This window comes from Gekko japonicus, unplaced genomic scaffold, assembly GCF_001447785.1.
Source record: "Gekko japonicus isolate JY-2015 unplaced genomic scaffold, Gekko_japonicus_V1.1 scaffold24, whole genome shotgun sequence".
Taxonomy (NCBI): domain Eukaryota; kingdom Metazoa; phylum Chordata; class Lepidosauria; order Squamata; family Gekkonidae; genus Gekko; species Gekko japonicus.
Window position 1 is genome coordinate 286,058 of NW_015164665.1, and position 22,569 is coordinate 308,626.

Consider the following 22,569-nt stretch of genomic DNA (forward strand, 5'->3'; position numbering starts at 1 on the left):
TGGACTAGCAAAGAGGAGGAAAGAATTAGGAGTAAACATAACTTTAATTGGATATCTAGCTTAAAATAACACAACTATACTTTGGGTTTGTGCAAAGTAACTTTTTTTGTAGTATAATTGCTTGCCTGTTATACTGATTCTCATTTTCTAGTCTGTATCTTAGGGTAATAAAGTTACATACTGGTTAAATGTTTGTCTCCCTTCCATTTTTACTTTATCTGAGAATTATTGTGTCAAATTGGGAGTCAGTTTAAAACAAGAGACCCCAGAGTGGCACCTTCATGTACCATGGCACCCACTGATTACTTTCCTAGCACCCACCAAGTGTTTTTAGAAAGTGAGTGGGGCCTGGTGGGGATCCTGCCCAGCAGGGCTTCTGATGGACCACTGGAGATCTATTTGGCTGTGCAGATTAAAATAATGTTTTAATGTTTAAACCAACCAATTAAAAGCAGGATCCTGTATTTTTGGTCCACTACCATTACAGATCCAAGTTTTGCTCTGAATTTATCCAATATTAGAACAAACTAGCTCTGAACTACTCTTGCCTTCAAAGCCCCACGGGGTTGCCATAAGTCATCTGTCACCTGATGCACTTTCCACCACCTGGGCTCCTCCATGAGACTTCACCATAGGACTTCAGGTAAATGTAGATGCTTTAAAAATCATCTCATCAAAAATCATCTTTGTAGTTGGTTCTCCTCCAGAACCTTGTTCCAGCACCAAGAGTAAGAACATAAGAACATAGGAGACACCAATGTTGGATCAGGCCAAAGGCCCATCCAGTCCAACACTCTGTGTCACACAGTGGCCAGAAATACCAGTGCCATCAGGAGGTCCACCATTGGGGCCAGGAGAGAAGCCCTCCCACTCTTGACCCCCCCCCAAGCACCAAGAAAACAGAGCATCACTTGCCCCAGAGCCCCTATCTATACCTTGTGGCTAATAGCTGCTGATTGACCTCTGCTCCATATGCCTATCTAATTCCCTTTTGAAGCTGTCCATGCTTGTAGCCGCCACCACTTCCTGTGGCAGTGAATTCCATGTGTTAATCACTCTTTGTGTGAAGAAGTGCTTCCTTTTATCCATTCTAACCCGGCCGCTCAGCAAGAGTAAAAGACCACTGGACCCTTCCTCTTCAAGAGACGCAGAATATGTTTTCCTTCCCCACTTTCCATCCCAAATTTAATATTCCAGATTCTTTTATCCACTCACTTTTCCTTTGCTCCTCCATCTCTTGTTCATGGCTAGTGTGACCAACTGCCAGTTGGACATTCACCATTGTATTCCTCATCTCACTAGGAATTCCTTCCCTTTTAATCCAAAATGCCATCCCCATCTCTACCACCTCACCTTCTGGTCCCATTTTTGACAACCTGTCATCTATCTTCTTCTTCTGGGTTGGTTTGTTCTTTGGGAAGAACACAATTTGGACTAAAAGTAACTTTAATTGGGTATTAAATTTAACACAACACCCCCTAGGACTGTGCAAACATGAATGATTTTATTGGATTTTTGTATATAAATTGCTGTGGTATTAATGCAATTGCCCTCCTTCTTGCACTTCTGTCTCTGTTTCCCAGCTTTCTATTTTTGTATCTTGAATATATCAATATTAGCTGGTTAAGTGCTTAGCTCCCTTCCACCTTTTTTCTCAATGATTTACTTTGCCATACTGGGACCTGTGCATGCAATAGATAAAAGGATCCAAGTTTTGCCCCAGAAATCAGAAATGTGCAGGGAATATTCTTCATGTGACAGACCTGACACAGAGACTGATTTGGGAAACAACATGTGAGAATTACTTGTGTTAGTAGAGTTAAATAAGATCAACTCATTTTCTGTGTTACCGTCTATATTATGACAACTACAATTGTTCTATTGTGTGTACAATGTCATCAAGTTGCAGCCAACTAATGGCAATCCCAGGAAGGGGGTTTCAAGGCAAGTGAGAAGCAGAGGTGGTTTGCCATTGTGTTTCTCTGCAGAGTATTCCTTGTTGGTGTCCCTTTCAAGTACTGACCCTGCTTAGCTTCCGAGATCCAATAAGACTGGGCTACACTATCCTGCCTTCCCGCCCATTATTCCATTACCAGCAAGTTATTCTCTTCAGTTGTCACATGAAAGGGGGATGGTGGAAACCATATGCAAATTATGATGTGCATGTGCATTCAGTATGATATTAGCTAATGATTTAAAGGCATTTTTAATAATCCTCTTCTTATGAGACTAGATTACAATCCTGGCCACAAAAATAGAAATCAACAAAACCCAACAGGAAATGGGTTTGTATAGGTAAGTATTTTTCTCAACATTCTCATTGCTCTAGTACAAAAAATACATTGCAACGCACTCCATGAAATGAAGGAGAAGCTGACTGGACAACAAAAGGAGACATAATGGGAATAGGACAATGGGATATGCTGTGTATTACATAAATAAAATATGGACTGTTTATAAATAAAATATGTCATACTTATTCAGTTGAGAGATAAGCACTCTGGTTAGAATAGAATCCCTCACTAGTAATGCTCTGCTAGAGTTTGTCAACAGTATTTGTCAAACTGAAAGTAAGATAAAGCAAAATCCATTTCAGTTATGCGATGGATGCTACAACAGAATGCCCTCCAAATCTTCTTATCAAATCAAATGGGAAGGGGTGAGAAGGTAACGTAAATCTAAGTACATTTTAAAATATCTATCTATAGTTGTTTTAGCAAAGATATTATAGATAACTGGCCATTTTGAAATGGCAGAACTCTTCAAAGCAGTAAAGCACACAGATTAAAGTACTGAAAAGTTCTGGCATTCATTAACAGCTCTAAGACAAAGCATGATGCTAAGAGAACTTCTAACACGTTTATTTATTTATTTGATTTCCACCCCGCCCTTCCCACCATAGCAGGCTCATTATAAGTTCTTTTTTTCTCACAATGCAGCTTTACTAGCTGTTTTGAAAATGTGTGCAGTATGTGGAAAGCAGATTCTGGTGACATACAGGGATGCTGCTGTTGTGTAAAACATGCACATGATTGCAGGAATACATGCTATCAGCCATCCTATGATTTAAATTATAGGTCACATGTGCTGCTGCCATCAAGTCTTCATTCTGGTTGGCCCTTCTATTTCCTCTGTATCTTAGAACCATGAAAATTTCATCTTTGCCAGTCATATTCACATGAGACCAAAAAAACACATTGTCAGTCCATCTACAACACAAAGGGTAAGAACAAAAGAGAGGATGCAGGATGGGTTCATTCAGTCTGATGCTTTTATAACTCACTGGAAACACAGTGACATCTCACAGAGGCATGGATCCACCTAAGCACCAAGGCTTTTAGACAATTAATCAGGACTTATCAATAATTAATCAAATTGTACCTTGACCCCAAAGTTCTTACTACATTAATATTCCTCAGTCCTTTTAGTTAATTTTGTTTCCTCAAATGATTCAAGACTGAACCACTGGGGGCTACTTCTGATACTCTGGATTTTGCTAATTACCCAAGACCACCTTGAAAATGCTTCCTCCCATTCCAAGATTTCCCTTCCTTTCTTCACTGGAAAAAGTTCCCAGGGCCTGGGAACTAACTCCCTCTGTGACATTCTTTAACAATCAGAAAGCTACCCATTGTGCTCACCTGGATTTTCTTCTCATTTCCCAAGCTTGGGAAAATGTAATTTTTTATATTCTATTCACTGCAAACTTTTATAATAGAAGACAAAAATCTTTCCCAAATTGTGCTTGGTATTTCTTGCTTCTTTCTGCCTTAGCCTTACCATGAGACCTGCATTTTTGTTCCATTGCTTATGCCTTACAAGGCAGATTTCATGTGCCTTTGCTGTCCATTTCTCTTGAACTTGTTTGTCTGGGTATCCTCTGAGACAGGCCAACACTACTCCAGTTAGCTCCAACCCCTCCCAGTTTGTGCAATACCAAGGCTTCCTTTTTGGATTACTAGCTGCCAAGACATGGTATGCCCCCCCAGCTAAAATACGTGGCACAGAATCCTGTGCTATAGGTACCTATAGCCTCTGCTTTCTCCTGTCTGCTACAACTTGCTAGTCCCCTAATTTCTCTTCTTGAGTGGTATATATTGCACAAGAGTTTGTGGGCGCTTGGAATAATTATATTGCATTGTGGGCATTCTAGTATTTGGTGGTATATTGTGTGCTTGATTTTATTTAGACTGCTGGAGTGTATTATAGGGTTGCCAACTTTCAGGTAGCACCTGGTGATCTCCCACTCTTACAGTTGATCTCCAGATAACCAAATTCAGTTCCCCTAGAAACGATGGATGCTTTGAAATGTGGACTCTATGGCATTGTAGTCTGCTGAAGTCCCCCCCCCAAACCCTGCCCTCCCAGGCCCCACTCCCCAAATCTCTAGGTATTTCCCAAGCCAGAGATGGCAACCCTAATGTATTAATATCCACACACCCCATTAAACTTCATTTGCCATATAGCCAGAGCTCAGTGTTCTTTCAGGCTTGCCTAGGAACTTTATTACTTTGTCAGAAATCATCCCTTGGTTACTTGTGCATGTGCCATCCCTTATAATCCAGATTTGAAATGCAAGCCAGTGGCTTCTTTCTCCTTTAAATGAAGGGACAAGAGGCAGCAGAAGAAAGACTTCTCCCTTATGATTTGAATTCCCAGAGTGACTTTGGTCCAGATTGAAAAGTGAGCCCTGTTCATACAGAGATACATTTGCCCATTCTAATTTATACACATGAACAGCACAGGCTCTGAAAATAATCTAATAATTGTTGTAAACTTTTAAAAATCCTTCTTATTGAGGTAATTTCATCACTGTGTTCCATTAAAGAAAGAATGTATATGCATTAAACTTTCTCTCCTTAGACTGGTACCAATGGCCCCGGGATTCTATGGAAACATGATAGCAGCTAACATGCTAATTCCTGCATATGCAACATGTAGATTTGCCACAGTAAAGATTTGGTAACCTAAAACTGAAATGAAACAATTCTCCCTTCCCACATCTCCTTTCAGAAAAAGAGGCCAGCTGGAGCACACCAAGGGTGTTATCTAGTGTTAACATCCAGTTTCTTAGCATCTTGACTAAACCTTGCCATTGGTGAGAGGCCCAGTTTAAGCACTGCTGAACAGGAAAGACAAATGACGTTTTGGAGTTTTAACAATTCACCATTAAAGCATAATTGCAACTGGTCTCACTTCCAGAAACCGCTGCTATTGTGTTATGAGAAAAGTATCATGTTTGGAATAAGAGGCTCCTTTTCATTGTTTAATGTGTATCTTCTATCAACTTACAGGTGTTAAGATTTCTTTAATGCTGGTTTTATATTGATGAATTGATGATGTTTAGTCTGTACTTTTTCTTAGACAGTCACAATGTGTGCCTTATTATAGAAAAGAGGCATTGAAATCCACCAAATATATAAATACAAAAATACATATGTTCTCCTGTTTTCAGCAAATACAGTAAATTGTAAAGTCTGCAAGTACACTGTTGTGGTACTTGAATTCAATCCAAGATTGAGGCAGATTTTGACAGTCTGAAATAAATATTTTAATAACTCTAATAGGTTTCATTTCCTTCTTTCCACAAGCCCACCACATACCTGCCAAAAAGACACTGCTTACCTTTACAAAAGCACATACAGAACAGACTTTGCATATATTTGATTTAATACAACACACTAGGCAAAGCTATACCTTTGATAAATCTCTGAAGTTGCTGGGAAGCGTAAGGTCCAATTCTTCTGATTCATAGTTTGTGATAACCCAAGGAAATACTGGGTGTTGGTTTAAGTCATTATAAGTACGTCCTGATAAACAAAAAAAAAACTTTGAGTATTCAGAGTTAAAGGAACTCATGATCCTAATGATGCCGTTTGATTATATTATATGATCATATGAATAATAAACATATTAGATAATCTAATAATTAATGTCATACAAACCATTAGCACAAGGATGATAATTTTTCTAATTTGCCCCCAGAAGCACCTAACTGGGGATTTGGGGAGCCTCATGGACAAAATTCAATGCAACCCAGGTGGCTACAAAAAGGAAGAGAAGTCAGATGAACTTCCCCCCACCTTCCTTTTCTGTTAGCATACTTTCCACTGGTACAAAAGTTTCCACTGGAAAACAAGGGAAGTGGGGATGATTTTACCCAGAGGCCATTTCAGGGGGGAACGTGGGGGAACGCAGTTCCCTCGGGTGAGGTGCAGGGGGCGGGGCAAATGATGAAGCCCCGCCCCCTGCTTCCGGCCGCCCCACTTCCAGCCCTCATTCAGCCAGGAGGAGGCAGGAGAAGAGGGAGGGTAAGTTGCTTCCTCCCCGCCTCTCCCCACCCCTGCCTGCCTGGGGCCAGGGAGGGCCTTGGCAGGGCTTCCTTGCACTCCCGCTGGCCTTGCAGGTCCACTGCCGGGCCCCTGATGTCAGGGTGTGTGGCATATGCTAATGAGTTATGCTAATGAGTTCCCCTAGCTCTTTTTCTACGAAATGACCCCTGATTTTACCCAATTCTCTGTCCTCCTACAGTACCTTATCCCATGTAAGTTTGTTCCTCAAACTTCCCAGGCCCCTTCAGGAGGTCCCAAGGTAACGTTGGGAAGAGATGTAGTCTGGAAGGATGCGTATCCATGAGCACTTTCCACATGCAGTTCATAGGATCCCAGTAGGGTTGCCAATTCCTTGAGATTTGGTGGAGGAGTCTGGGAAGGGTAAGGGCTATGGAAGGACCCCAGCGGGATATACAGCCCACTCTCCAAAGCAGCCATTTTCACCAGGGAAAGCAATCTCTGTTGGCTGGAGACCAGTTGTCATTCTGGGAGATCTCTAGGCCCTACCCGGAGGTTGGCAACCCTAGATCCAAAATTTACAGGTTTTTTAAAATATTTCCTAGCATTTCAGACTACAATTAGATGGAGTGCTTTCCAGAGTGAAACTGAAGATTCTTCTAAGCAATTCTAAAATGTTAAAGCTACGTATGTGAAGGCCAAAAATGCTTACAAATAACATCAGATTTCATACAGGGATTGGAACACAAGTAAGCTGCTTCCGGTGCAGATCAGCCCAATCGTTTGGAAACAGTATTACCATATTTGTTTGTTTTGGTCACCAATTGTCTAAGATTCAAACTAGTGCCACAAAGATAACAATAAGCTTAAAATAAGAAAAGGGTTACAAAAATAAGCAAAACGAAGTCCCAAGGCAAGATTTTTGGTGGCAAGAATTTTTAGAAGCTAGCAGACTTTGATCCATAAAACCTCTTGGCACAATCAATTTATTAGTCTTTGAGGTGCCACAGGACTTTTAGTTATTTTTATTGCTACAATAAGTCTGCTGTTCCAGAAAAAAAGCGATAATGAAGAAAAACAATTGTTTTGCCAGACCACAAAAGAAAGGTCAAGCAGTAGTAGTTTACTACAAGAAAAGATACATAGATTGAATGCACAGGGATTACTGATGTTAAATAAGTTTTAGGATATTGGGACATCAATAAACAGTTGTGGAAGCAGAGGCAGCATTTATAAAAAAAGAGAACTGGGTATCAGAACTATTGTCTTTAAAAATCAGAAAAAATCCCAAAATGAATTTTTGCTTAGATTATTCCTTCTGAAGCATGTCTATCATTACCTGCTATAGTATTTAGAAACATGAGATATTCAAAGTTTGAAATTTCTCTGTGCTGCCATCGCTGGGTCATATTTGAAGCTTTAAAAATCTGACGAGGACTGGCCAGAGAAATGCGCCTGAAAGATAAAATATACCGGGTAAAACATTATCAGGTTCTCCAAATTCCACTTTTAACTAAGTTGTTTCTCACGATAGATATTTTTATTTATATTTAAGCAATGTTAATGCTTAACTTATGGTTTCTACAGAGCATTTCACGTGTACAGACTGGTGAGTTCATTTTTCCATGTGATCATATCAATTCTGTGCCGATCACAGAGAAGGTAATGCATTCAGTTACAGCCTGTTTACACTGAGATTTGTCCAGTGGATTCCATTCATAACATATAGGGAAATATGTGTCTAATGTGAACTAGTATTTTATTGCATTTATTAGTATTTCATGTACTAGTAAACAGTACTCAGTAACTTCTCTATTGTCCTTCATTGTCAATCACAAACTGGTTCCAAAGGCCATAAAGCCAACTCTTTCTTTTCTTTCTGGATCAGAATTTCTGACTATATTCATGTATAGTATTCATAGGGAATTGTGCATCAATTCTGACATATCTGGGACATAAAACCAGACTTTCTATCACTCTCTGCTCCCTTAGCTCCATAACACATATACTGTCTTTGGAATACAATAGGTGACTTCTCATTTTAACTTTCATTTTGTGATCACAATTTTTATTTGGTGATTATTCTATTCTAGTTTTTCACATTTTACAATAACCATGCATTCTGTTAATAGCACCATTTATTTTTTTCTTTTTCATAATGGATGGCTGCTTGTATCATATGCAATGTAAGTGACGCTGAGATACAAAAATGGTTCTCCCCTCCCATTACAGTTGTACATGTCCCCCCAAAATGTTCCCTGATGATTCAGTGAACCTCCAAGAATATCATTGGTACAGTAAGAGAGGAGAATCAGTGAAAATTTCGATCTCCCTCTTTCACCAACAGAAGTGTCTACTGTGACTGTAAAGGGAGCTAAGGATCCAACCACTACATTTAAGACAGAAGCCAATTGTATCTACATGATATATTTTAAAAACCCAGAAAATAAATAAGACCATTATTTTCCAGCTCATCTTCTAATTAATTTATTTAGAAAATTTGTATGCCATCTCTCCAGAACTGCTCAAGGCACTTCATAACCAAAATAGTAAAAACCAATCAAATTATGTTTATTCAAAGCACTATCTCCCTTTAAAAATGTTCCCACAGAGCTATATATCTGGTCATACCTAGTCTGCGGCAGCCCAAAACTGGTGCCAATTCCAACACGAGGTAGGCAATTGACTACTTTTTTTACCGTTGCAGCATCTGGGAAGTTGAACATGACAGCAACTGTGAAAAAAAATGGAAGCAAGGCATTATTTACTGTTATTTATAAATTAAAAGACTGAACTCTGGAAATGAATTGCACACATCTCTACATGATATTCCCCAATACAATGCCATTTAGACATTACCTGTTAACTTGAACTCACCTTAAAAAGTTTAACTAGCTACTATCAGAGTCAAAACAGCAGGCAGTGCATATGAACTTCTATTTTCATTTTATGTTTTTATGTTTATTGTTAGAACAATATGGTACAAAACTGTGTTTCTGTAAGACTCTAGGGTTCTGTAGGGTTGCTGGCCCCCAGATGGGGCCTGGAGCTCTTCTGCTTTTACAACTGAAATCTAGATGACAAGAGATGAGCTCCCCTGGAGAAAAAGGCTGCTTTGAAGGGTGGACTCTATTGCATCGTACCATGCCGAGGCCCTCCCTGCCCCAAACCCCACCCTCTCCTGGATCCACCCCCAAAGTATCCAGGTATTTTCCAGCCCAGACCTGGCAACCCTAGGGTTCTGCCACACAAACACTTCAAGTGAAGCTTCTTTAATGTACTGAGCTGTTCAGCTTTTCTAGCCTTGCTGACAAAATAAATTCAGAGAGCTATTAAAACACAATGCTTACATGCATCTATCAGAAATACATCACAGTTTTCTGTCAGTGATTAGTTTTTCCTTGACACCATCAAAACTATGGCTGGGAGGGAGCACACGAAGCAGTAATTAAGAAGTCAAAATTTTCTGCTCTGCCTCTTAGGGCCGAACTAGATATAATGTTGTTGTCGTGGTTGCCATGAGGACACTACTACCATTTTAAAGTCATTTTAAACTGCTGCAAGGGGCAGGGCTGAGTGACCATTTTGGCACTTGATAAGGCTTGGAGGGGGGGGGAGCCTCAGCCTAATCCATTGTTGACCCAGTCAAGGTCATACCACCGTTAAAATGGCAGTGGTGTCATTGTGGGTGCCATGAGGATGCTATCACATCTAATTTGGCCCTGAGGTGCATGCTATTGCTTCAATTAGCATGGATGAAAACATTTTCCCTTTTCTCCTGAACCTGTTGCTCAGCTCAGCAGAAAGAGATGCTAGTTGAGGGAGATTCCTTCCCCCTTTCTTCCTTGCAATGAAGAGATGCTCAATGTTTTCACCTTCATGACTGAGCTAGGGATTGCCATTTTCTTGTCAAATCCCTGGACAGTGAAGGCTAAAACTATCCAGAAATGTTACTTTTCTCTTCAGCTTTTGAAAAACTGAAGGGAGATTCACTCAAGATATATTCGAGTTTTGTAGAAGGTTCATGAAAGTTATATCTGGGGAGACAAAAACCTAGTAAAAAATAATAAATGAGGCAAATGTAATCACCTGCCAGGCAAAGCAGAACTACCACATACTCTCATTTTAAAAAAAATACTGCCTCACAGTACTGCAAAGGGAGGAAAGAAAATCTATTCAATAAAAGTCCCTTTCAGACATCCCCTTTCCTTATTCATACAGACAAAACAATGTCTTTGTTATGCAAAGATGATCAGGAAAAATGTCAACAACAGCCCTCTCCTGCCAAAAAGAGGACAATGCTTCAGAAGCCAGACAGCTATTTTATATCTGTGACAGATGACATGACAAAGATGTGTAACGTCTGTAACTACTTTCTAGGATCTTTCTGGGATCTTTCAGCATGTTTCAACATTATATTTAATATCACTTTTAAAAAACCCTGAAATGTAACACTGAAATAGGCTTGAGTTGTAACGCTTGAAATAGGCTCAGACACGATGCTAAACCATGGCTCAGCACTTCCTGAACCCACCTGAACATCTGGCTCACATAATTCCTTCCTCATCCTGCATGCTGAAAGACAGTTACTCCCTTTGTCATGGTAAAACATAGCTTGTTATTATCTCTGCAGTAGAAAACTCGGGTTTGTGCTCATTCTGGCAAACCAGCAATGGAAGGAATGGTTCATTCCCAGTTTTCAATCCTGGTTTACGAGGCAAACACAAATCATAATTTGCTGTTTCTTATGTAATAGCATCCCCCCATTCTGTTCCCTGTGTCTGTCCTTTCCACCTACTGCAAGAGTTAATATATCTTTTGTATTTATTTAATTATTCGCATCCTGTGAAGGCCCAGAGCTTACTATCCCAAAAAGAGGAAGAAAATACAAAAGAAATAAACAGGAGAAAGAGGGTGGGGGAGGTTTCTGAGTACAGAACAAATCTTCCCCTCTCTCCTGACTGATCTTCCTGACAGCAGCTGCAGCCCTCAAGCTAAGAGAAAAAGGGCAAGAGCTCTTTGGCTCACTCCTTTGGGCACACCAAGGCCTTAAACACCTATGGAGCTGGGGGAGAACCACATCACCTAGACCAGGGGTCCCCAACATTTTTGAGTGTATGGGGACCCTTGGAATTCTGACACACTGTAGTGTGCATAGCCACAAAATGGCTCCCACAATATGGGTGCCACAAAATGGCTCCCACAATATGGGTGCCACAAAATGGCTCCCACAATATGGGTGCCACTGGAGGTGAAGCTTGACACAAAATGGCTGTCACCGCTTACATTTAACCACACAGTGAAAATCCTTGTGCCAGGTTGGCAGCTGCTGCCAAACCAATGTTTTAAAAAATCTGTACAACCAATCAAATCTTCAATGACCAAGCAGAAGCCTTGTGGGCAAAAGCCCCATCTGGCCTCACCACCCCACTTTCTAAAAAAAACTTGGCGGGCACCAGGAAATGTATCGGGGGGCACCACATTGGGGAACCCTGACTTAAACATATCCTGCTAGCTAGTTATCTAGACTCACAGACCAAGTTGTTTGGAGGACTGCTTGGCAGTGAAATGAGGTAGAATGTCCCTTCCTCCATCTTAACCTATACATGCTTCTCTCTACCTCTAACATTTCCATAGTACATTCTATTCTGTTGGGACATTTCCCACAACCAGAGACTAGAACACATTCACTAGTTTGGTGGTTGGGTAAGTGGATGTCTCTTGCCCTTTTCCCACAATATTTTTTAACTAGCACATTACTGTCCTGCACTGAGATTCACAAGGCATCTTACAGCATTGGTGGTGGAAAGTGCTGTCAAGTCGCAGATGACATACGGCAACCCTGTAAGGTTTTCAAAGCAAGAGAAATTCAGAGGTCTGCCATTGCCTGCATCAGCATAGCAACCCTGGACTTCCTTGGCTGTTCCCCATTCAAGTACTAACCAGGGCAACTCTGCTTAGCTTCTGAGGTCTGATGAAATCAGGCTAGCCTGGCCGATCCAGATAAGGGTGCTTACAACATTACAAACACTAAAATAATGAACTAATTATTAAAAAACCCAATGAAATGCCACAATATCAAATTAACAATTGCACTATAAGCACACATAACAGTACAAGCATAAAGAACAATCAATAATGCAATAAGCAGTTACGGAATAAAAATTAAATTAGAAGTCAATTTAATTAAAATTAAATTAATTAAAAGTAATTTAAATTTTAACCAAAATATGATATATAACTATTGAAAGGTAATTATCCAATTTAAACATAATTCACAATTTTGTAAAAATCTAGCAAGATAATACAACTAATGCAGAATGGTATATCAGTACCTCTGTTTGCCATAAAGATTTCCAATGCTGTGTTTTGTAAGAGATATCGGCGAGAAAAGACTGATCGAATCTCTGAGAACAACCATTTTCCATGCAGTCCTTCTGTATAAGCAAGTATCTAACAAAAAGACAGAGATAGAAGAATACTTTTTTAACATTAAAAACAAAAAATATAACTTTGGGGTTTTTTTCAAAATCTGGGGGGATTAACTAGGAATGTGAGAACTCCCAGTCCAAGAAATTTTAATGTAAAATATACTAATATGATCACTTCCTCTTAAAGACCCAGGAATATACAAATTATTTTGGATAAACAGGTATTCAGATTGTTTTTACAGTATAAATCCATCAGGCTACATGAAGAATACAGTTACATGATTAGACACTGGATTCTGGATTCTGTATATGGTTACATTATCTCAAAGTACAAGTAAATAAAGATTACAATGGCAAAAAACAAAACAACCAACATCTAAACAAAAGCAAAAGATGCAAACTTTCCAGACTCAGAATTACAGGTCTTATAGTAATCTTATCTTTTTTTAAAAAAAAAATAACAGTTTCTATTTTTCAATTTATCCAAATTAATGCTGTATACACACCAGTGGTTCACCATTAAATATATATTTGAGATTTGTAAGCACAAAGTAGACACTAACAAAGGGATGGGGGTACCCAGCATATGTGTTATTCAACCACATGTTCACCAGGTGACCCCAAGGTGTTTATAGACATGTTGCAACTCTGCTACACAGTCTCTACCAGTACAAAAATCAAGTCTTATTTAATTATATATACTTGGATATAATATTCTTTGGTACAACATATACTAGATAAATCAAACACTTATTCAGGTATAATTACTGCTTCACTTTAACACAATGTAGAATATTTTTTAAAAAACTAATGCCTGCTTTAAAACCAGTTTTGAAAAAATCAAGGCAGGCATAATTAATTGCTGAAACAAACTTCTAAAGGTTAGGTATTGGTTTGTCCATGAAGATCTGTTCAAAGAAGTCAGCTGTCACAAACAACAACTGGAAATTATGTTGGTTGAGTCTGCACATCTCCCTTATATATAAAAGCCAAATGGTGGTGGCCAGGGCTCTTTTTGTAGAAAAAGCCCAGCAGGAACTCATTAGCATAATGGGCCACATCCAACAGCAGGAACTCATTAGCATATTGGGCCACACCTCTGACAGCACAGCTCATTAGCACATTAGGCCACACCCCCATGTTACCAGAAGTGTGATTATCCAGCTACACGCACCTTTTGCTTGTTACTCTGTTTACCTTGTTTGTTGTCAAAACCCAGGGCTTTTTTGTAGCAGGAACTCCTTTGCATGTTAGGCCACAGACCCTAATGTAGCCAATCCTAATGAGTTCCTGCTGTTGGGTGTGGCTTATTATGCTAATGAGTTCCTGCTGGGCATGGCCAACTTAGGAGCGTTCCTGCCCAAAAATAGCCCTGGTGGTGGCACTTCTCTAGAACATTCCACATGCTCTGGAATTGGTTGGCGCCCCGGTGTGTCACTCAGAATCTGTCCCTATCCACTGGCTGCATTGCTTGAGTCTCGCCTCCAACATTCTAAACAGTTTGCTGTTCCTCTCCCCCGCATAGCCAGTCAGAACACAGAGGTTATTTGCATATGCAGCCTCATTGGCCTTTGCCTCGGAACACAGAGGTCGTTTGCATATGCGACTTGATTGGCTTTTGCCTCTAACATTCTAAACAGTTTGCTGTTCTGAGGTAAGGGCTGGAGATCACTCAGAATTACAACTGCTTTCCAGATGGCAGAGATCAGTTCCCCTGGAGAAAATGGTGGGCTCTGTATCCTTACATGCTGCTGAGGTGGCCCCCGAATGACAGCCAATGTGACATAGCAGTCAGGGCTCCAGAGCACGGGAGAGGCTGCAGGTGTGTGGGGGGTGGAAAGCTGAAGAGTGAGGGGGAAATAAAGGTAGGTTGATGATTGGCTGGGAAGGAGATAGGGTTGCCAACTCCAGATGGGAAATTTCTGGAGATGTGAGGGATGGAGCCTGGAGAGGGTGAGGTTTCAGGAGGTGTGGGACCTCGGACAGGTACAAAGCCATAGACTCCACCCTCCAAACCAACCATTCCCTTCTGGGGAACCATCATTGCCAATCTCTGGGTGAGGGCTGGAGATCACTCAAAATTACAACTGTTGTTTAGGTAGCAGAGATCAGTTCTTCTGGAGAAAATGGTGGACTCAGTGTCATTATACCCTGCTGAGGTTGCCACAGCAAATTGATACTGAGTGTCCAAGGCTTGGGCACCTGCCCAGAGGCTCTTTCTAGAGGTCGTTGTATTTATTTCCACAACGGGCCTTTTTCCTAGTAATATATAAAGGCCAGAATTACATCTATGTGTGTTTTCCACTGTAAACAGCAGTTCTGCATTGCCTCTGTCCCCCTGGCAACTTCTAGTAATACAAAATATATAATGTGACATCATCACATGGTTCTGAAAGTAAGAGTCAATGAAAATGAAACAGGGGAAGGGAGTTTGAAGAGCAACAACATCACATGTAGTAGATGATTTGGGGTGCAGAGAAAGGGGAGCCATGGGATTTTTTTATCACCATCAGTCACAACTTTTTATTTAAAACATTTCATCCCATAATGTTTCCAAAATGACTTACAAAAACTTAGAACCAAAATAACAATGTATCACTAAAAGAGAACAGCAGAAAATTCCGAACAAAATGACAGCATAAGATGCTGATATACGTAAACCCAGAACAGTAAAACAATAATAATATATTAGAACAGTAAAAAATGAAAACAAAAATCAGATAATCAAAGATATTTAAGCAATGGCAGGGCAGGCCGAAATACAAACAAGGCAGGGATATCCGTACGACAACCAAATCAAATAAACTAATGGTGAGGTATCCATTAGTCAAATTTTCAGAATACCTTTCAGTAAGTTCAACCTGAAGATGTGAACAGAATGCTTAGAGTTGTGAGATACTTCTATTGTGTGCACGTCCCACCTACCTAGAAAAATTTACCTCCAGCTTGTGAAAACCATCAATATCTCTTTAGATGAGGAATTAATGTATTTGGACTTAAAAGAGATACTGCAGTGCAAAGACCTCTTATTTTTAAAAGCCTTGGAGCCTTTAGGTTTGAACTAGCACCAGCCAATGTCTAATTCACCATTCTTAAGTGCCAGTGATATAATGGTAACAAGTATGAGATTTAAATTGCCAGACATAACCCTCATTGGGATACCTTGGACCAGTCACTCTCTTTCTCAGCCTTGCCTAGTGCGAAGAGTTGGGGTCACAAAGAGTCAGACTCAATTGTGTGACTGAACAACAACTATTGCACAACCTTTGTTGTGAAGATACATTGGGAGGGATGGAACAATGTTTGCCACTCTCACTTGGCCACTTGGAAAAAGAGCAGCGTGTTACTTAAATAAACAAATGAAGAATCTGGGGGAAATGGTGAATCCTCAACACAACTAATTTCTAGGTGATTATCTATATCATTTTCAACCTGGCTTCTATCCTGGGTTTAGTACAGAAACTACCAGGATTGCTTTGATATATGATCTACGGCAGTCTACTGAGAGGGGGATTGTATTCCTGTGATTTCTGCAGATATCTCAGCAATGTTCCCAGAACCTTCTGGAACTAGTTGTGTACTGTGCTACAACCTGCTATCATGTAGATAGTGTTAACTGATGTTTTTACAGAGGTTTTAATGAAGGTATTATATTTAATTTAGGTTAAATATACTGTTTATATGTACCGTTGTAACCCGCCCTGAGTCTGCTGTGTGTGTGGGAGGGTGAGCTAGAAGTCAAATAAATAAACAAACAAAATACCATCAACCATTCTAGATTGCCCATTAGGAATGTAGTGACTCCAATCCTTCCTGGAGGGTAGTTTTCAAAATGTGGAGCTGAAAAACTGTTGGCCATTGGTATGACAATACTCAACTCCCTCTCTCCTTTCCATCCAGTTCCAAGGAGGTGGTAGAAGTACTAAACCCATGCCTGGAAATGGTAAAGGACTAGCCAAGGACTAGCCAAGGAACAAGTAAACAATCCAAACAAAACAGAAGCACTGTGGATTGGGTACACAGATGATACACAGTACAGCCTGTTCTGAATGGGGTTGTACTGCCCTGAAAGAGCAGCTTCTCAAGCTAAGAGACCTTTTGGACTGCTCTGTACCTAGATAAACATGTGACAGAGATGGTTGAGAGTGCTTTTTTATGCCAGGTGCAGACGTTCTTGCAAAAAGCAGACTCAGGGGCCATCGTCACACTCTTCTACCTCTTGCACTGTCCATAGAGCTTCCTTTGAAGATGGGAACTTCAGCTGTTTCAGAATATAGAAGCCAGAGTGCTTAACTGGGGCTCACCACAATGGCCATGTAATACCAGTTCTGTACCAGGTATATTGACTCTCAGTCTCTTCCAGACCCAAATAATGGTTTGGGCCACTAAACCTAATCGTTTAGGCCCAAAGTACCTTGTCCATCTAAACATGCATATGTTAAGAGATTGTCCAGCAGGGGTGATGCTGCAAGAACATATATTTTCTGAGGTATGTTTGGTTGGAACCTGTGTGAAGGCTTTATCAGTAGCCATTCCTAAACTTTGGAATTCCCCAGGAGCTGCATCGGGCCCTATCACTGCAGGCTTTGTGGTGGCAATTAAAGACTTTTCTATTCTGGAAGGTCTTTTAATGAAAATATTATTCTTATTTTAAACACATTTTCTTACCGCATTTTATATTTTTAATTAAAGTGCCTTGATAGATCTGCTATTTGCCCGCTACTGACAGGCAAACTGTCACCAACAATCCCCTATCCTTGCCAGTGATCAATTGCAGCTGTGGGGGAGGACACTGGCAACACTCTAGGAATCTTCCCAATCTGTACGGTTTTTACCATACAGACTAGGGTAGGGTTGCCAGGTCTCTCCTGGAAACCAGTGGGGGATGGGGAGGGGACTTGCCAGGAGCAGCAGGGAGGCCCATACAACCTACACAACATGTCTACATTGCTGGCCATGTGATCTGGAAGTATCCTTCACTTCCAGGATACTGGGGAGACACTCTGGTATTTGGGCAAATTTGACTTCTACCATAGAGTTTTTGTCCAAACACCAGAATGTCACCCTGTTGTCCTGAAAGTGATAGTGTCACTTCTGGGTCATGCAGGATGTATGTAGACATGCTGCTGCTCCTTGAAGGATTTTCCCTCTTTTTCAAGGTAATTCCCTCTTTTTCAGGTGGTACTTGGAACCAGGGGACTTCCACCTTCACCAGGGGCTCTGGCAACCCTAAGACTACGTGAGATTCGAAAGCACTGGTGATGTAATTTCCAGCTTCCAAACGTCACTGACATGCTTTCCCTCATGCCTGCCTTCCAAAGCCTCTCAGGTGTTCCAGGCAACCCTATGCCTTGAAAAAAGTTTCATGGAAAGGCAGCATAAAAGTGCTCAAAATCATTATCGAGAGACCACAAATTCTTGAGAAATAAAAATATGTTTGACTGTTAGACTGGAACCCAAAAATTAAACAAATCCAGAGCCAGATGAATCTGGGGAGGGCATTCTAAAGCAAAACACCACAACAGGAAAGACCCTTCTGCAGTGGCTAGACCCAGTCTATTAGCCACCCTCTTCAGAAGATTAGAACACAGAGGGTGCGGTCAGACGGCATGGTGAGAGTGGGTTAAACTGCTCCGGTTCTAACCGGATTATATTTGATCTGGATAATCGTGATCACACTTATCTCCCTTATCCCACCTCACCACGCAGTCACGTCACTCCCCAGCGTCTACACTACCGACACGCAGGAGCATGTGTCGCAGGGTTTTTTTCTTTCTCAGTTTGTGCATGCACATAGGCGCTCATCCATAGAATTGGGGGGGGATTACCATAGCCGCACATGTGCAGAACCACCAGGGTGAATCAATCCAACCCCTCCAATCCAACCCCTCCAACAAAAGACTTCCCTTTAAATCCAACCCCTCCAATCCAACCCCTCCAACAAAAGACTTCCCTTTAAATGTTTGACCCGAAAATGGCCTCCGTGAGATCCCAAACTCATCTAAACTCTAAAACAAGTGACCGTTTAAACGTCAGTTTTCTAAACATGGTAGTGGAGCTCTGCCTATGCACACACTGCCGACGCTAAAAAAAAAATGGCGGGCAAAAAGCAGAAGCCTTGGGTAGCTTTCAAGCGGGGAGGGGGTTTAAACCGGAAGTGCCTTGACACCGGAGGAGCGATCACACAGAGGGGAAATGCGGCTTTAAACGGGAGAGCTGAGAAAACACCACTTTGGGACCTGATAACAAAATACTCCAGGTTAAAGCGGTTTTGAGCCAGAAACCAATGGCTGGGGATGGGAGGCATATGTTGACTGTGTGATCGTGCATATAAAATCTGTTGCTGAACTGTCATGACACCAGATCAAATGGCACGTCTGAACGCACCCAGAGAGTTCATGGGGCGTATGATGCACACAAAAATCCCCCTAATTCCAACCCAGGACACCAAATTTTGCAAGCAATATTAGTTTCTGAACAAACAAGACCCATATTTCTTGACTATCAGTCATTTCAGATAGCCACTATTTATTCCAATAATCTAGAAAAAAGATATACAGAAGTCTCTCAAATTGATATTTAAATATTGGGGGAACTACTCTTAATTCAGCTTGTCAAATCAAATATATGAGTAAATTTCTGACAAAATTATGAAGGAATGTAGAACTGGCCTTTCATTAGAACCTTGAATATAAACGACTAACCTCTTGCAAGAAACAAACCATTTCTGAAGCATTAACTAGACAGAGTTATCAGGTCAGATGCAGCTGAGGCCTATCTGAAACTGTTGGAATAGTATCTTCCTGGTCTGTAGATTCACTTCAAAGTCTCTGGAGTTCAATTAAAACTGGATTAGGTGAAAGCAGACCTTCTTTGGGATGTTCTCTTCTCAGAAACTGTACACATACTGACAGCACCCTAGACAGAGGTCTAGCCCTCCAATGAACTGGTTGCTATGGAAACTGCATCATTACCACTGTTCTGTTGTTATAACACCAACTGTATTACTTTGAAAGACACTGAAAACCCATGGCTTCCTTTAGTGCATGCTACTTAAGAAATCTTGGAAACCCTTACCTGCCTTATTCTTTCTTTTCAGTTCAGCTAGCCTTTATTAGCATATAACACTGATGTAAACATTAATATAAACAGAGAAGAGTAAAAAAGGGGAACCATATTACGAAACACGTAATTTTATAAAATATATCATGTTATAAAATATAATTGTTTACTTCTGTAGTTTTTTGTGGCACAGCTTTATAGCTGATTGTAAAAACACAGCTGCCTTCACTGTTGTTTCAGGTGAGGAGTCATTCAAAAGGCGATGCACCTTTAGAGCATCTAGAAGGCCTGTCATATTAGCTAAGATAGAGTTTAGATATTTGAGACATATATCTACATAAAAGTAACAGTAAAAGACCCCACGTGTGACATTGTCTCAATACATCTAAAGTTACAGTGACAATATCTAGCCAAATATGCAGTCTTGTTATATCTGCCATGTAAAATTGCAGGTGGCATAGCATTGAATCTGCCAAGAGAAAAGGCTCTGCATTGTTGTGATACTTGTAAAGAGATAGGTATGGGGCCCTTCAACCTACAGTAAGGTGATCTCAAAACTCAAAGGAGAACAAGATTTGTTGGCTGAACTAAATAGTCTTTGAGTTTCAATATCAAGAATTCTACGATTGATCAGCTGATATACATCCATAAATTGGAGCATAGGCAGCAAATCCAATGATATGCCCATGACGGTTATTTCCCCCCCTCAATGCATGCTAGCCAGTTGAACATATTTGACTCTGTGAGCATTTGCTGTTTAAAGCTCCCTGGATCCCCGTTGTAATGCAGACACAGCCAATATTTTACTGTCAAAGAGCCATGTTCTTGTTTCCAAAAGATTTAATCCAGTTTCTAGACATAGGGCTGTGTATGGCACACAATGCAGCATTCTCATGATTTTCCACAGAAGTTTGGTCAATGACACAATCAAATGCACTGATCCATATCGGGATGCCATATAAAAGTTGGGAAGTTACTTTGGCCATAAAGACTTTCAACGCAGCTGGTATAAATTGACTGCCTGTGCTATAAAAGAATTGGGAAATGGCTGAGGCACTGATATTGGCCATATTTATTGCTGACGTGTTGTGTAGACCAAGATGCGTTATACTGAAAGTGCAGGCCTAAATATCTAAGGTGTTTAACCTGTTCTGTCGCTTTTCCTCCAATTATCCATTTGGATGGTTCCCAAGTTTTGGAGAAAACAAGTATTTTTGATTTTTCGTGATACAAGAGTAGTTTCTTAGTTGAAATGAACAGACGGCATCTGTTCAGTAAGCGTTTTAAGCCAACTCTGAAGCAGGACAGGAATGTGCCATATCATCAGCATATAATAGCAAAGGGACATGGATAGAACCCGCTTTAGGATATGGCCATTAACTGTTTCTAGATAGGGAGCGAGATCATTAAGAAAAAGGTTAAATTAAAAGGGAGCTAATATGCAGCCCCATTAGATTCCTTTGTTGAAAGGGATTTTTGGATAATTTAATTTGACAAGTAATAGTGGTATATAACTTTTTTATAAGTTTGAGGAGTCTCTTATCTATGTTTAATTGCTGTAGTTTGGCCCAAAGGAGTTTCCTGTTGATTGAATCAAGCACCTCCTTAAGATCTAAAAAACCCCATATAATTTTGAGTTACTTCTTTTGGTATACTTATTAATCAGATGGAATAGGATAGTACAGTGATCTAAAGTAGTTTTCCTTTTACAAAATCCCAGTTGTTCCAGGCCTAAAACTCTCTGTTGTGTCATCCAGAAGACAAACTTAGAGAGTAAATGCTTATAGTTTGCCCATTACAGAGAGCAAGCTGATTGGTCTGTAGTTAGAGGGCATGGTACAATCACCTTTTTTATAGATTGGGATCACAATTGTATACACACACACACCAAATAACAAGTGATATACTATTGTAAGCATAGACTTTAAACTTAAATAGCTCCTTCCTGCAATAATCTGCTATAAACAGTTGTAGGTATAATACAAGTATCTTGATCTTTATATTAAACTAGCCTGATACCCATGCTTTGCTACGGTATTTAACTTCCATAAATCCAGTTATAATACTGCTGATTTTAAGTTTGAAATGTAATATTTGTTGTAGGAATTCTATATGCGCCCCCTTGCCCAGATTGCCCGGAGTTGCGGGCTGGGGTGTCACCAGTATGCGGATGACACCCAGCTGTATCTGATGTTGGGCGGCTGGTCGGATTCCACTCCCGATGACCTTAGTCGGGCGTTACAGGCCGTGTCTGGGTGGCTCAGACTGAGTCGGCTGAAATTAAACCCGGCAAAGACGGAGGTCCTGGGGCTGGGTCGGACCGGCCCGGGGTTAGGGCTCCCTCTCCCGACCTTCGACGGGGCGCCGTTGGTGCCGGAGGTTAGAAGTTTGGGGGTGCTCCTGGACTCCGCATTAACAATGGAAGCCCAGGTAGCAGCCACTGCCAAGTCGGCATTCTACCATCTTCGGCTGGTGCGGCAGTTGGTCCCCTTCCTCGACCAGGATGACCTAGCCACAGTGATCCATGCGATGGTCACCTAGAGGCTAGACTACTGTAACACTCTCTACATGGGGCTGCCTTTGTCGCAAATTCGGAAGCTGCAACTAGTGCAGAATGCTGCAGCCAGGCTGCTGATGGATCTTCCTAGACGGGATCACATCCAGCCTGTGCTGAAAGCGCTGCACTGGTTGCCAATAGCTTACCGGGTTCGCTTCAAAGTGCTGGTCGTTCCCTTTAAAGCCCTATATGGCAAGGGACCAGCCTACCTAAGGGACCGCCTTGCCCC

General features: G+C 40.9%; 1 protein-coding gene across 1 annotated transcript in view; it reads right to left on the reverse strand.

Annotated features, from left to right (window-relative positions):
- Positions 1-22,569, reverse strand: part of LRBA (LPS-responsive vesicle trafficking, beach and anchor containing) — a 558,585-nt gene that overhangs the window by 162,532 nt on the left and 373,484 nt on the right. The window contains 4 exon segments of the mRNA XM_015409048.1: positions 5,698-5,810; positions 7,630-7,745; positions 8,922-9,024; positions 12,626-12,743. Of these exon segments, the coding sequence (XP_015264534.1) occupies positions 5,698-5,810; positions 7,630-7,745; positions 8,922-9,024; positions 12,626-12,743 (450 nt within the window).